The sequence below is a fragment of the Propithecus coquereli genome, unplaced genomic scaffold, assembly GCF_000956105.1.
Source record: "Propithecus coquereli isolate 6110/MARCELLA unplaced genomic scaffold, Pcoq_1.0 Scaffold309, whole genome shotgun sequence".
Lineage (NCBI taxonomy): Eukaryota > Metazoa > Chordata > Mammalia > Primates > Indriidae > Propithecus > Propithecus coquereli.
In genome coordinates this window covers 1099904-1111811 of record NW_012148719.1, presented here as the reverse complement: position 1 = coordinate 1111811, position 11908 = coordinate 1099904, and the positions used below count along the sequence as shown (strand labels likewise).

The 11908-nt window shown below is 38.8% G+C and overlaps 1 protein-coding gene across 5 annotated transcripts in view; it reads left to right on the top strand.

Annotated features, from left to right (window-relative positions):
* Positions 1-11908, top strand: part of CTNND2 (catenin (cadherin-associated protein), delta 2) — a 694597-nt gene that overhangs the window by 445290 nt on the left and 237399 nt on the right. For all 5 annotated transcript variants that reach the window (XM_012650021.1, XM_012650019.1, XM_012650020.1 and 2 more), the window contains one exon: positions 6154-6367. In XM_012650021.1, the coding sequence (XP_012505475.1) occupies positions 6154-6367 (214 nt within the window). The remainder of the gene's footprint in view (positions 1-6153; positions 6368-11908) is intronic.

Genomic DNA, 11908 nt, shown 5'->3' with positions numbered 1-11908 from the left:
GAATATATAACAAATATATCAATTTTTTTTGTTTTTTTAAACCAACATTTCAGTGGAAAAATAACAGTTAATTGGAAATTTAGTAAAATCACGAAGTCAAAGTACTTCTTTTTAATTAACTTTTTCTATAGACCAGTTCCTCAGACATTGTGACTTGAGTTTTCATAAATATCATAAAAGTTTTTACTGAAATTTATTAAAATTTACCTTGAGTGTCAGCTCCAGCCTTGTTTCTTTTAACATGAACCCAGAAGCCCAAAGATACATTCAGTTTGCTTAAAATGAAAGATTCCCAAGGAACATAGAAAGGAATACCCAATTCCTTACCTATTTTGAGGTTCTTATCTCACCATCCAGCAGGCTGACAAAAGCTACTCCTGTCTTTTCTCTCTTCTACCTCCAGCCCCAAATCCTTCCATGTTTCAAATGCAGAGCAGGTGAGCAATCTCTTCTATTGCCCTGAAAGCCTAGTAGGCCATGCCCTGCGGGTCTCACTATCTTCAAAGCAATTTGTCTTAATATTTTTTTTAAAGGAAGACAGGTACCTCCCAAGAGGAATTCTGCTGCAAGCTGTTAAAGTAATTTTTAAACCCACTATACATCATCATTATCATTATAATTTTATGAAGACTGTCAGGAGCATCCCAACACTGCTATAATTGGACATGCTATAAATTATTCAGAGATGTTGATATCAATTTAATGATAATATCTAATTCATTGGTAAATATATGTTATTCTCAATAACTGCAGATTATGTTAAGAGTAATAAATCCATTAAGTGGTGAGGCCCCATTTTGGCAGTGATATTGCATTACTTGCCTCTTTTTGTATTTAATTACCTATCCATTTGTTTTCTGATTTAAAAAGCTTAATAGATATATTCTACCTTGTAAGGAAAGAGCAAGGAAGAAACCCACTGCATTCTATTCTTGAGTGATTTTTAGATATTCTTAGTTCTGTAGTTTAAATTGTAAAAAACTTCAAATAGTAGATTGTATGGCAAAGGCGTGGATGCCGTTTTCATTCTCCCCTGGTGCAAAGTGAGTGGCCTTCAGTGACTGTGCGAGTGCATCCCAGCACTCATTCCCAAGAGACAGTCCACGTCAGGTTCCAGAACGCCCTCACTGTAAACAGCCTAACAACACAGACAGTAGGGTATGGTTTTGCTTTGGTTGGTTGACTCACTTTTTATTTTCCTCTGGGGATGGTCTCTCCAGCATCCACCTTCCTTACTCCTTGTGGACTGTTCTCGCCACCTACATTCCTGAAGTCCACACCTAAACAGAAAAAGAAACGTCAGCTATTGACACAGAAACAATTGACTAACGTTGCCATCTCTCAAAGAATCACTTAATAAATGAGTTTAAGACTGTCTATTCAGGTTACGTATGAAAAGCCCTTTCTTTCCATAAAAGTAGCAGATATGAGATTTATTCAGTCCAGATCCCAATGAAATTACCATTTCCCTATATGCATTTTAACATTGTTTTTATTCAGTCATTTGTATTAATGTAAACAAATCTGAATCACACAGGCAGTCTTAAAAGAGAAGGAAACACAACAACAAGATACCACTACACAGCTGTCAGAATGGCCAAAACCCAAATACTGACAACACCAAATGCTAGTGAGGATGTGGAGCAGTAGGAACTCTCATCCACTGCTAGTGGGAATGCAAAATGGTGCAGCCACTTTGGAAGCCAGTGTGGCAGTTTCTTACAAACTAAAGATACTCTTGTCATGTGATCCAGCACTCACCCTTCTTGGTATTTATTCAAAGGAGTTAAAAGTTTATGCCCACACAAAAACCAGCACACAGATGTTTGTAGCAGCTTTATACATAATTGCCAAAGCTTGGAAGCAACCAGGATGTCCTTCAGTAGGTGAGTGGATAAATAAACTGTGGTACATCCAGAAAGTAAAATATTGAGCACTAAAAAGAAATGAGATACCAAGTCATGAAAAGACATGGAGGAACCTTAAATTCGTATTACTGAGAGAGGTAACTGAACGAGTTACGTACTATATGATTCCGACTATTTGACATTCTGGAAAAGGCAAAATCATAAAAACAGTGCAAAGATCAGTGGTTGTCAGGGGAGGGATGACTAGGCAGAGCACAGAGGATTTTTAGAGCTATGAAACTATTCTGTGTGATACTATCATGGAAGATACACGCCAATATACATTTGTCAAGACCCATAGAGTGAACAGTACCAAGAGTGAACCCTGTTGTAACTTTGGACCATTGAACACTATAGACTTTGAGTGATAACAATGTGTCGATCAATGTAGGTTCATCCACTCTGACAAATGTAGCACCAGCATGCAGAATGTGGATGGAGCAGGAGGCTCTGCCTGGGAGAGGGGGGAGAAAGTACATGGCAATTCTATGCTTTCTGCTCAATTGTGCTCTGAACCTAAAAACTCTGTTAAAAATAAAACTACTCTCAAAAATAAGGTCTATTGATTGGCCGGGCACGGTGGCTCACTCCAGTAATCCTAGCTCTCTGGGAGGCCAAGGCGGGCGGATTGTTTGAGCTCAGGAGTTTGAAACCAGCCTGAGCAAGAGCGAGATCCCGTCTCTACTAAAAATACAAAGAAATTAATCGGACAACTAAAAATATATAGAAAAAATTAACCGGGCATGGTGGGCCTGTAGTCCCAGCTACTCGGGAGGCTGAGGCAGAAGGATCGCTTGAGCCCAGGAGTTTGAGGTTGCTGTGAGCTAGGCTGATGCCACGGCACTCACTCTAGCCCGGGCAAAAGAGTGAGACTCTGCCTCAAAAAAAAAATAAAAAATAAAAATAAGGTCTATTGAAAAATAGTAAAAAAAAAAAAAAAGAGGAAAGAGAGAGAAGGAAACTAACGTGTGACAACCAACTGCGCCATTCTTCCATTCATCTGATATTTATTCACTTACTCCCTGTGACACTCTTCAAATGCAGTTCATTTTATTATTATATCTAATATAAATATTAGATATAAATTAGCTGGCATTTTATTGACTTTGTTTTAATAATAGTTAAGCCTAGAATCTGTCAAGATTTGACTTCTAAAGAATTCTACACGAACATGATTAAGGAAGGAAGGTGGGAGGGTAAATGGACCTGCAGTGAGTGCGTGTCAGCAAAACCCTGGGCTCAGCCTGCTAGAAGTGGGGCGACTTATGTGGGGGGTAAATTGGAACCAGATCGCTCGCCATTGAGTAGGAGAGGAAATAAAGGTGCCATTTCAGAGAAGGCAGTTTCCCCTGATAGTTTTTCAAAAAGTCATACTTTATTAAAATAGGTTTCTTTGGAAGCTTTTTAAAAGGGTTTAAGGTTGAGTATAGGAAGAAACTGGATGGTTGGGTACAAGGAGAAGCGGGAGGGAGGAGACTCCAGGAGCAAAGCAAAGCAGAGGAAAGTGTAGAGGCAGCATGGGACCATCCACAGCCGCCCAGGAGTATGGGACTGGAAGCCACTGCAGGCTTCCCTGAGGTCCTGAGGGGAGAGGGGAGGCAGCAGGAGGAGGAAGAACCACAGACCTGGCCATCCCATCTCACAAACGTGCATATTTAAATATTAACTCTGACTAATGTTTGGCTTCAGAAAACTGAAGTGGGAGTGTCACAATCTTAGATAAAATTCAACCCCCCAAAACCCAAAGTTTTTAATACAGATGATCTGGTGACTCCAAACAAGAGCAAGAGAAAAGAAGTTATTGTCTTATTTGTGTTTCTCTAAATAGATTAAAATAGAACTTAAGATCTCATTAAAAATTTGGGTATATGTCATTAATTAGGGCCATAACAAAAACATGTGTTCTCTTTATAGCATTAAGAATTCATGTTTGCATTCATTTTGAATTCATTTTCCCTTTTAATGTTTTGGAATAATATTTTAATAGCTTAAAAGTCATATGAATGGGAAATATATTATCATAAATTAGGAGTCTTAATTATAATAGCCATATATCTAAAATATATACATATAAATAAAATAGATTTATGATACATCTGCTTTTAACATATAACTAATGGATTCACTGTAAGAATGGATTTATTATCTCTTTTTTAATGGCTTTGTCATTATTTCAAAAATTAAACCCAGAGAATTTTGAAGTAAATCACACACATGCAGATACACACACATAGAGAAAATGATGTTCGTAGTTTAACCTTTTTGTACAAGTGGAATATCCCTTCTGAAGTGTGTGATAAAGTAGATGTGGTCATAATCCGGATGTATGTACACGACACATATATACAGTGATACAAACTTGATTTCTCTTGGGTCAGTGCCAGGCAAGCTCTCAGTAAAACTGTAAGTTAGGAAACTTGTTATCTGATCCTTTTTCTAAGTTAACCCAATAGTCCCTGGAGCCCCCTTCCCCACGGGCTCTCACCACCCGCAGGCTGTGCAGACATGACCTGCTCAACGACACTGTCCTTCTAAGCCCTTCCTTCTCTCTTCCCTGGTCCTGTTCTCTCAGGAGGTGTGGCACGTGAAACATTACATTCATGTTTTCCAAATAGGGACTTACCGCCCATAAGTCCCTAAGTTCTCCGAGGACTTCAGCTTTGTCTGCTTTCATTTGCTGATGAATGAAAATAATTCTCCAGGCTTGTTCTGGGTCATCAGTGGTCTGCCCTGTAGGAATGAAGTGTGCCCTTGTTTTGTTTGCCAGGAAGAGCCTCTGGGCTGAGCCCTCTGTATACATTCTTGGCTGTTCACAAAAAGGTTGTTTTTTTTTTTTTCTTTATAGAGAGATATTATTCAATTTTGAAAAGCACTGTTTCGGCAAATCTGAGAAACACTAATATATTAATTAGGCCTCCCTGTAACTTCAACGAATATTTGGTGAACATTTATTACGTGTCTGACATTGCAGTCAGGATAGGAATAGGGATATGTCAGTGATCAAAACAAAGAGACCTGCTCCCCCAGAAGACACGAGTTCTAACAGAAGGCAGACGATGACGATAAACATGATGAATAAGTTAGAACGTGACAAGTGCTGTGAAGATTTCTCTAACATTTGAAGGCAAACGAGAATGCTGGCTTGGGAAGGGGGTGTGGTTCGGATTGCAGTTTTAAACAATGTGGGTAGAGTCACCTCTTAGAGAAAGTGGCACTTGAGCACCACTGAAAAAGCTGAGGGGTTTAGCCGTGCACCCCAGCAAATCTGTGGAATAAATGAGTTTTCCGTAACAAGAAAATTAGGAGAGAAGGTGCCAATCCTTCCATCCCTGAGGAACACTGACGTATGAAAAAAGAAAAAAGAGGAGGATATTGCCTAGTGAATCCTGTTATCTTTCCATATAAATGCAGAAGTATTCCGACGCAGCTTTGCTAATGAAAGCGCCATGAAATAGTCTGTATGTTAACTCGCCACTTTATTTTTTTTCCAGTTTAAATTTTTAAATTGCTGCCAAAATCAAAAGGGCTACAAGAAGAAGACATAACTGGAAATACACTGCAAAAAATTATTTTGCATTTACTTACAAAAGATTAAAATTTTCTTAGGACAAAAAGAACACTAAAATTTAATGTGGTTTTATTGTTGTCGTTGTTATTGAGCAAATACCTAAGTTAAGTATGACATGCCTTGGCCAAGCATGTCTTGTCTCTCATGTGAGCAACGTTCTTGTTTTCCCAGGTCTTCTGAGATAAAACTCCTTGTGTCAGTTCTTCCAGTTTCTCACTTAGCTTCTGGTTCCTTTGAAATGTTTGGAGCATTTCCTTATTAAGCATAATTTTAACATTTTGTACATCAATCCTGTAGCTCCTTAAGACAGTGGTTAAATTTAATAAGTCTAAGGAATGAGGATAATTCTAATGCCTTTTGCTCCTTCATCAGCTTCCTGCCATGAGTATGTGGCATATTTTTATAGAGAGAAATGTCTGAGACACCCATTAGGAAGTTAAAATCACCTTTCCAAAATTCTACAGCTTGAAAGAAATACGTTTGAATTTTTATTGGTAGGATATTAAAGCAAGTACAGGCAATAAAACTAAGGAGAAGACCTATTTGTTTTCTTTTCTCTTTTTTTGCTCTAATTTAGGTCAGTGCAGTTAATTGTAGCAGATACTTCATATGAAAAACATGGTTTGGGTGGTGAAACCGTGCACTCTAAGGCAAAAGTTGTGTCCTTTGCTCTTTCAGATAAGGAGACAAGGAGGCATTCAGCTCCTGGTGGACCTGTTGGATCATCGGATGACCGAAGTCCACCGTAGTGCCTGTGGAGCTTTGAGAAACTTGGTGTATGGGAAGGCCAATGACGATAACAAAATCGCTCTGAAAAACTGCGGTGGCATCCCGGCGCTGGTGAGGTTACTCCGCAAGACCACTGACCTGGAGATCCGGGAGCTGGTCACAGGTTAGAATCACGATTGAATTATTACATTTTATCTCAAGATAAATTTTCCATTATCCAGCATGGTAACAAATATGCTAACCAAATATTATGGTCTGGGGCTTCTCAGTGTGCTAATAACAGTTCTAGTATGTGTATTCAAATGAGTAAATAAGTGAATAAAATGGTATGAAATATACCACACATGGATAGATCATGTTAAATAATTAGAACCCAATAAATGTAACCTTCGCTGAAATTCTATGATTTTAGAAGTAGTTGAGCATCTTAAAGTACGCATGGGCCAGCATGATAATAGCATTAATAATAATTGCTGGAAGGACGGGCATGTGAGTTATTGGTAATAAGGTGTATGTTTTGGCTTGTAGTGTGGTTAACAAAAGAGAGCTTATCATACTGAGCAGTAATTCCCTGAATAAAATATTTATGCTTACTAAAAGTCCCAAGCTAATATTATTACTTATTACAGAATGTTTCAAAAGTGAGCATGAGAGAAAGTCTTTCCATGATCATAGAACTTTCGTGTTTTGTAAAATAGAGATAATTATAGTGCCTACCTCGTAGCTTTATGAGGGTTTAATGAATGAGACCATGTTAAGCATTTGGCACATACTTTCTTGGAATACACGTGGACACAGCAAACATGAGCTGTCATCGCTTGTGTTTGTGCAGCTTTCCTTGTTGGAGTGCTGTTGACATAGGTGGCCTCAAGATGGGATTCCAGTGACTCTAGTGCTTACTCTTCTCAATTACGCTCACTGCTGTGCTAGGGGATATTTGATGTTTGGTTCATCAAAGCACCCCTATGAGCAAGAATTTGGCAAATGGATTGCAAAGTTGCCTTTGCAAAAAGATCTTTTAATCATCCATGATTATCCAAGATGAAAAGACGACTGCTGTTCTGTCTCACTCTAAAATTTCCTTGCAGCTATGCTGATGAAGTGTATGTGAGTGTGTTTATCGAAGATGATACATGGCACAAGCTAGAGAGCCATAAATATTTGTTCAGTCCTGGGTCAGGACTTCCAATTTCAGTGTATTTTCTTAAATTCATACCCTTTAAGATTATTATCACATTTCTTTCTCACTCTCAGCTAAATTAGAACTAGACTGAAATTATTTTTTTCCCTTTTCTCTTTTCTTTCTGTATGTGGAGAACTGTCTTTATGGAAAAAGATAATTGTTAAGTGTTATCATGTTATTAAAGTAATATTTCACACCATACTAACAGGGTGACATGGGCCAGGGAAGGTAAAATTACTAGTATCCACATATGATGTCTAGGATAGTTTTGGGGTGAGTTACATAACTGAAAATATTCCCTGCTGTTATGGTTATGAACACCCGTGCTTATTTCTGTGGGTTGTGTTTAAGTTGGACATGCCTGCAAGAAAAAGGGCTCAATGCCTCTGATGGAAGGAAGCATGATGCTTCTGTGCAGTAAGACGTTGACAACTGATGCATGAAGCCCCCAGAACTGAGGACCAACAGAGCACCTTCTGTACGCATTCATTTCGTGATTTGAAAAGAATTAGAGTTTACTAAAATTTGAATTTGTTCATACTCAAAACCCTTGTGTAGAAACACCCTCTGTGGTACCTTATCTCATTGCCAAAGAAACTTGGCCACACGCAAAAGGTTGAGCTGTGTGATGGCTTAAAACAGAAAGGAATTGCAGTGTCCCTGTCACATGATATCATCTGTAGCAACATGCCCTGTGCTCCTGCTGCTATTTGAAGCATCTGTAAAGGAACTGACTGCCAGCTACTTCATTGCCTTCAGCACTGCTTCTGGGTTTCACTCATGGTATGCTCCTAGGCAGCATCAAAACTTCCTGTGTGAGCCCCATTTGGAAACATCAAAGGCAAATAACCTCTTGTTTCTTTTCTTGGTGAAACTTGGGCTGTAGAAAGGATGCAAGTCCTTGATATACAGAGAGGACATACCTCCTATTCCACTTCTTTTGAGAAGAACGAGGTTTGGACTCACTGTGATGTCATGACCCTATGTGTTTCATCAGTGTGTGCTGGGGCTGAAGCTCTCTCCACGTCTCCTCCTAAAAGACATGCTGTCTTCTGCAGTGATAGCTGAATCGATTAAGAGGGACAGTGGTTGCTACTTCAGTTGATGTTTTCTGCCTTTCTAGAGGCAGGGTCATTCAGTGCTTGGTTGAACTTCAGGCATGCATGTCACGTTTCTCAAAGAAAAGCATGTCAAAACATTTTTACAAAGCTAAAGTTCATGGTTTCTAGAGCTGCTGTCATGGATACTTTTGAAAACTTGCAAGTCCCTTGGCCAAGCTTCCACTCTAGAGAAGGAAAGAGGAAGAGAGCATTGAAGAGAACATTCCAGTGTGGAAGAAACTGCTTACTGTGAGCCAGTCTGTAGTGACAAAGCCTTCCAAGTTTCCACACTGGCAGAAATCTGAGGGCCCCTGGAAACCTGTCGGGCTCAGCTGACTTCTGTGTAGACGTCGCATCAATGATGCACATCTAGCCAAAGCTGACTCCACTGCCTGAAGCAAAAGTAAAATGTTGGCAAAATGAATTGACCTCAGAGAGCCCTAGAGAGTCATTTCCATCTTCAGCACCAACCCCAGTCACCTGCCAAAGTGGGCTACGAAAGCTCAAATTCTATTGGCTCTTGCAGAGTCTTGCAAATCCGTTGTTTTAGTACAGCTAATCCAGTTTCACCTCAAGGTCATCAGATCCTCCATTTCTCTTGTCTTTTATTCTTCTTCCACTCTTCCTCCTTTGAGACTCTTGTCTCTTTCCAAATCTGATGAACTCTTTAGCATAGTAAGCCTTCCTGTGTGAGCCCGACCACATCATTCCTTAGTCATTCATTCTCAAATACTTCTCAATTTCTGCAGGCGTCAGGTGCGGGGCTACGCCTCGCATGCCCTCGGCTACCACACCAGCGCAGCCGCGCTGATGCCCACACCAACACCCACTGCCCTGGCAGGCTGTGTTCTGAATGGTCAGCACCCACGCAGTGCTGGCTGCTAAATATTTAAAGAGACTTCCCTGACCAACATGTCCACATTGTAGAAACTTACTGGATGAGCAGCAAGGGAGTGGACAGCTCTGAGAGCTGGAGTAGGGTGTAGCAGAAAAAGGCTCACTTCGCTTCTGTTGTCACAAGGAGCCAGCATGAATCCATTTTGGAATTGGGTTAGATATCCATGCATGAATTAAACAAAACAATGATTTAAGTGTAACAACTATGCCTTTTAACTCCTTTGCACTTCTCTAGAGGACCTAATCCAGAGCTCAGCAAGGAATGAGGACTCACTACATTAAGGGGAGTTTTTTCTCATGCATTCTCTTTCCTACCCATTATCTCAAGCATGTGAATAAATGTCTGTTAAACAAAAAATTACAGGTGGAGGGAAGATGAGGTCCCCCCTTTGAATTCCTTTCTAGATATTTATAAACTAGGACATGTTGTGAACAAATATTCAGAAGAACAATTTTAATGATTTTTAAAAAATAAAGCCTAGTTTGTAGACCAGATTCTAGATTAGATCTAGCTATATATCCAAAAGGACCTATGGTATGTAGAGTACCAAATTATAAATGGTAGAAGACTAAAAGAAAGAAACAGTCTTGCAGAGCTCTACATTATTTATTGAATATTGTTTGGCAAACTGTTTGAACAATAATAAAATGTTAAAATTTAGATATTTACATACATTTACATTCAACACACAAACACGCATGCTGAAAAAAAACCAGCTGCCTGTTTGCACTGCGGTATCTATTAACAGCAGAGTATATTTTGCTGCCTGTTAGGCCTGGCAATAAATAATTGTCTTCCTATGCAATAATTACTATGAGACGATGATCAGAATTTTATTTAAATCCACTTGAAGCTATTCTATGCCAGGCATTACTTGAAATGCTCCTAAGCAAATGAACTTTGATTAGAAATGCTACGTGTCCTTTGGGCTTGACTAATATAATTTTTTTCTCTCTAAATATGGAAATAATCGACCTAAATTTTAAAATGCCCAACTAAAGATTTCAGAATGCTTTACAAGTCATAATAAAACAGTTTTTATGAAACCATAAAACTTACAATAAGTAAGTTTTATTTTGATTGAAAACAAGTATCCTTGGGAACATTACTCTCTCCAAGAGCAGAGTGTATTCTTCTATCTCATGCTTCACAGACTGGAAGGGTCGTTTCTTTGAATAAATGAGACAGGCCACTGACTCACCTTTGTCTGTGATTTCCATAGTTACCGATCCCCTCTTTTCTCTATAATCTCCCTCCCTCCCAGAATCTTCTGTCTTGGGACAGATTTGAATGTTGCTTTCTAGACCTGCTGCAACAATCCTGGGAAATCAGAACTTCTGTCTCTGAGACCCTATGCCCTCTTCTCTCTTGGTTTACTCTCTTAGCAGTTCCTAGAAAGGGATACCTGGGAAATTAAATTCTGAAAAAGTCCATCTTGAACCATCACACATGATTGATATTTACTAGATATGGAATTCTGGATAGAAAATTATTTTTCTTGGACGTATTTTCTATAATTTAATTTTACCCTTGACACTATAAAATTCTCTGATGGTATATCGTGGTATGTGCCTTTTTTAAAAAGTTTATTGATATTGAACATTTTCAATTTAAAGAAAAGTCATGACCTTCTTCAGTGCCAGAAAATTGCCTTTTTTAAAAAAAATAAATAATTCCCATGCTTCCATTTTCTTTGTCCTTTCTTTCTGGAATTAGATTTTGAACCTCTTGGATTATTACTCTCATATTTTCTTATATATTACTAATTTGGAGCTCTTTGCCCTTTTATCGTATATTCTGAAAGATTTCTCTAATATCCAGCATCATACATTTATTTTCCCCAATCTATCTGGGAGACTTCATGGGGTTTTTTGTTTTGTTTTGTTTTGTTTTTTGCAGAGGTCCCAAGGGGATATCATCTTTTTTTTTTTTTAATTGTAAGAATTTTCTTTTATGGTTTTTAATTGCCTCTATGTTTGTTTTATGAATGTAATCTATTCTTGAATTTCTCTAAAGATATTATTTAGAACTAAGGTTTGTTTTTTTCTCTTTAGCATGGATTATCTCAATTTTTTCTGTTGTCAGTTTTTCTATTTTCTTTTTTTAAAGATAGCCTTTCTCATTGGTTTTGTGGGCTTGCTTTAAATATGTGGTGGTGCTCAGTCTTTTCCATATTTTTAAACTGTAATAAATACCGCGTTTGTCTTAGCTCTGTGCACAATAGTGAACCGTGTTGACTGTATGCTTTACTCAGGGTGAGCAGGTAGGAGTGAGCTGTTGTCGTGAGGAGCCCTTCAAGGATCTTAATGAGGAAGACTTTTCTCTACAGCTCAGATGTCCATGGTAGCTTTTTAGTTCTCCCCAGCGCAACCTCTTTGGAGAGTCTTCTGACCCACTTGTTTTGTTTATTTGTGTGCCTTGGAGACAGGGGACAGGACTTTCCCAGTGCTGGGTATTCTCGCCACCTAGATCGGAGTGGAGAATGAGAGGGTGGGTGACTGTTGCCTTTCAGTCATTTACCCC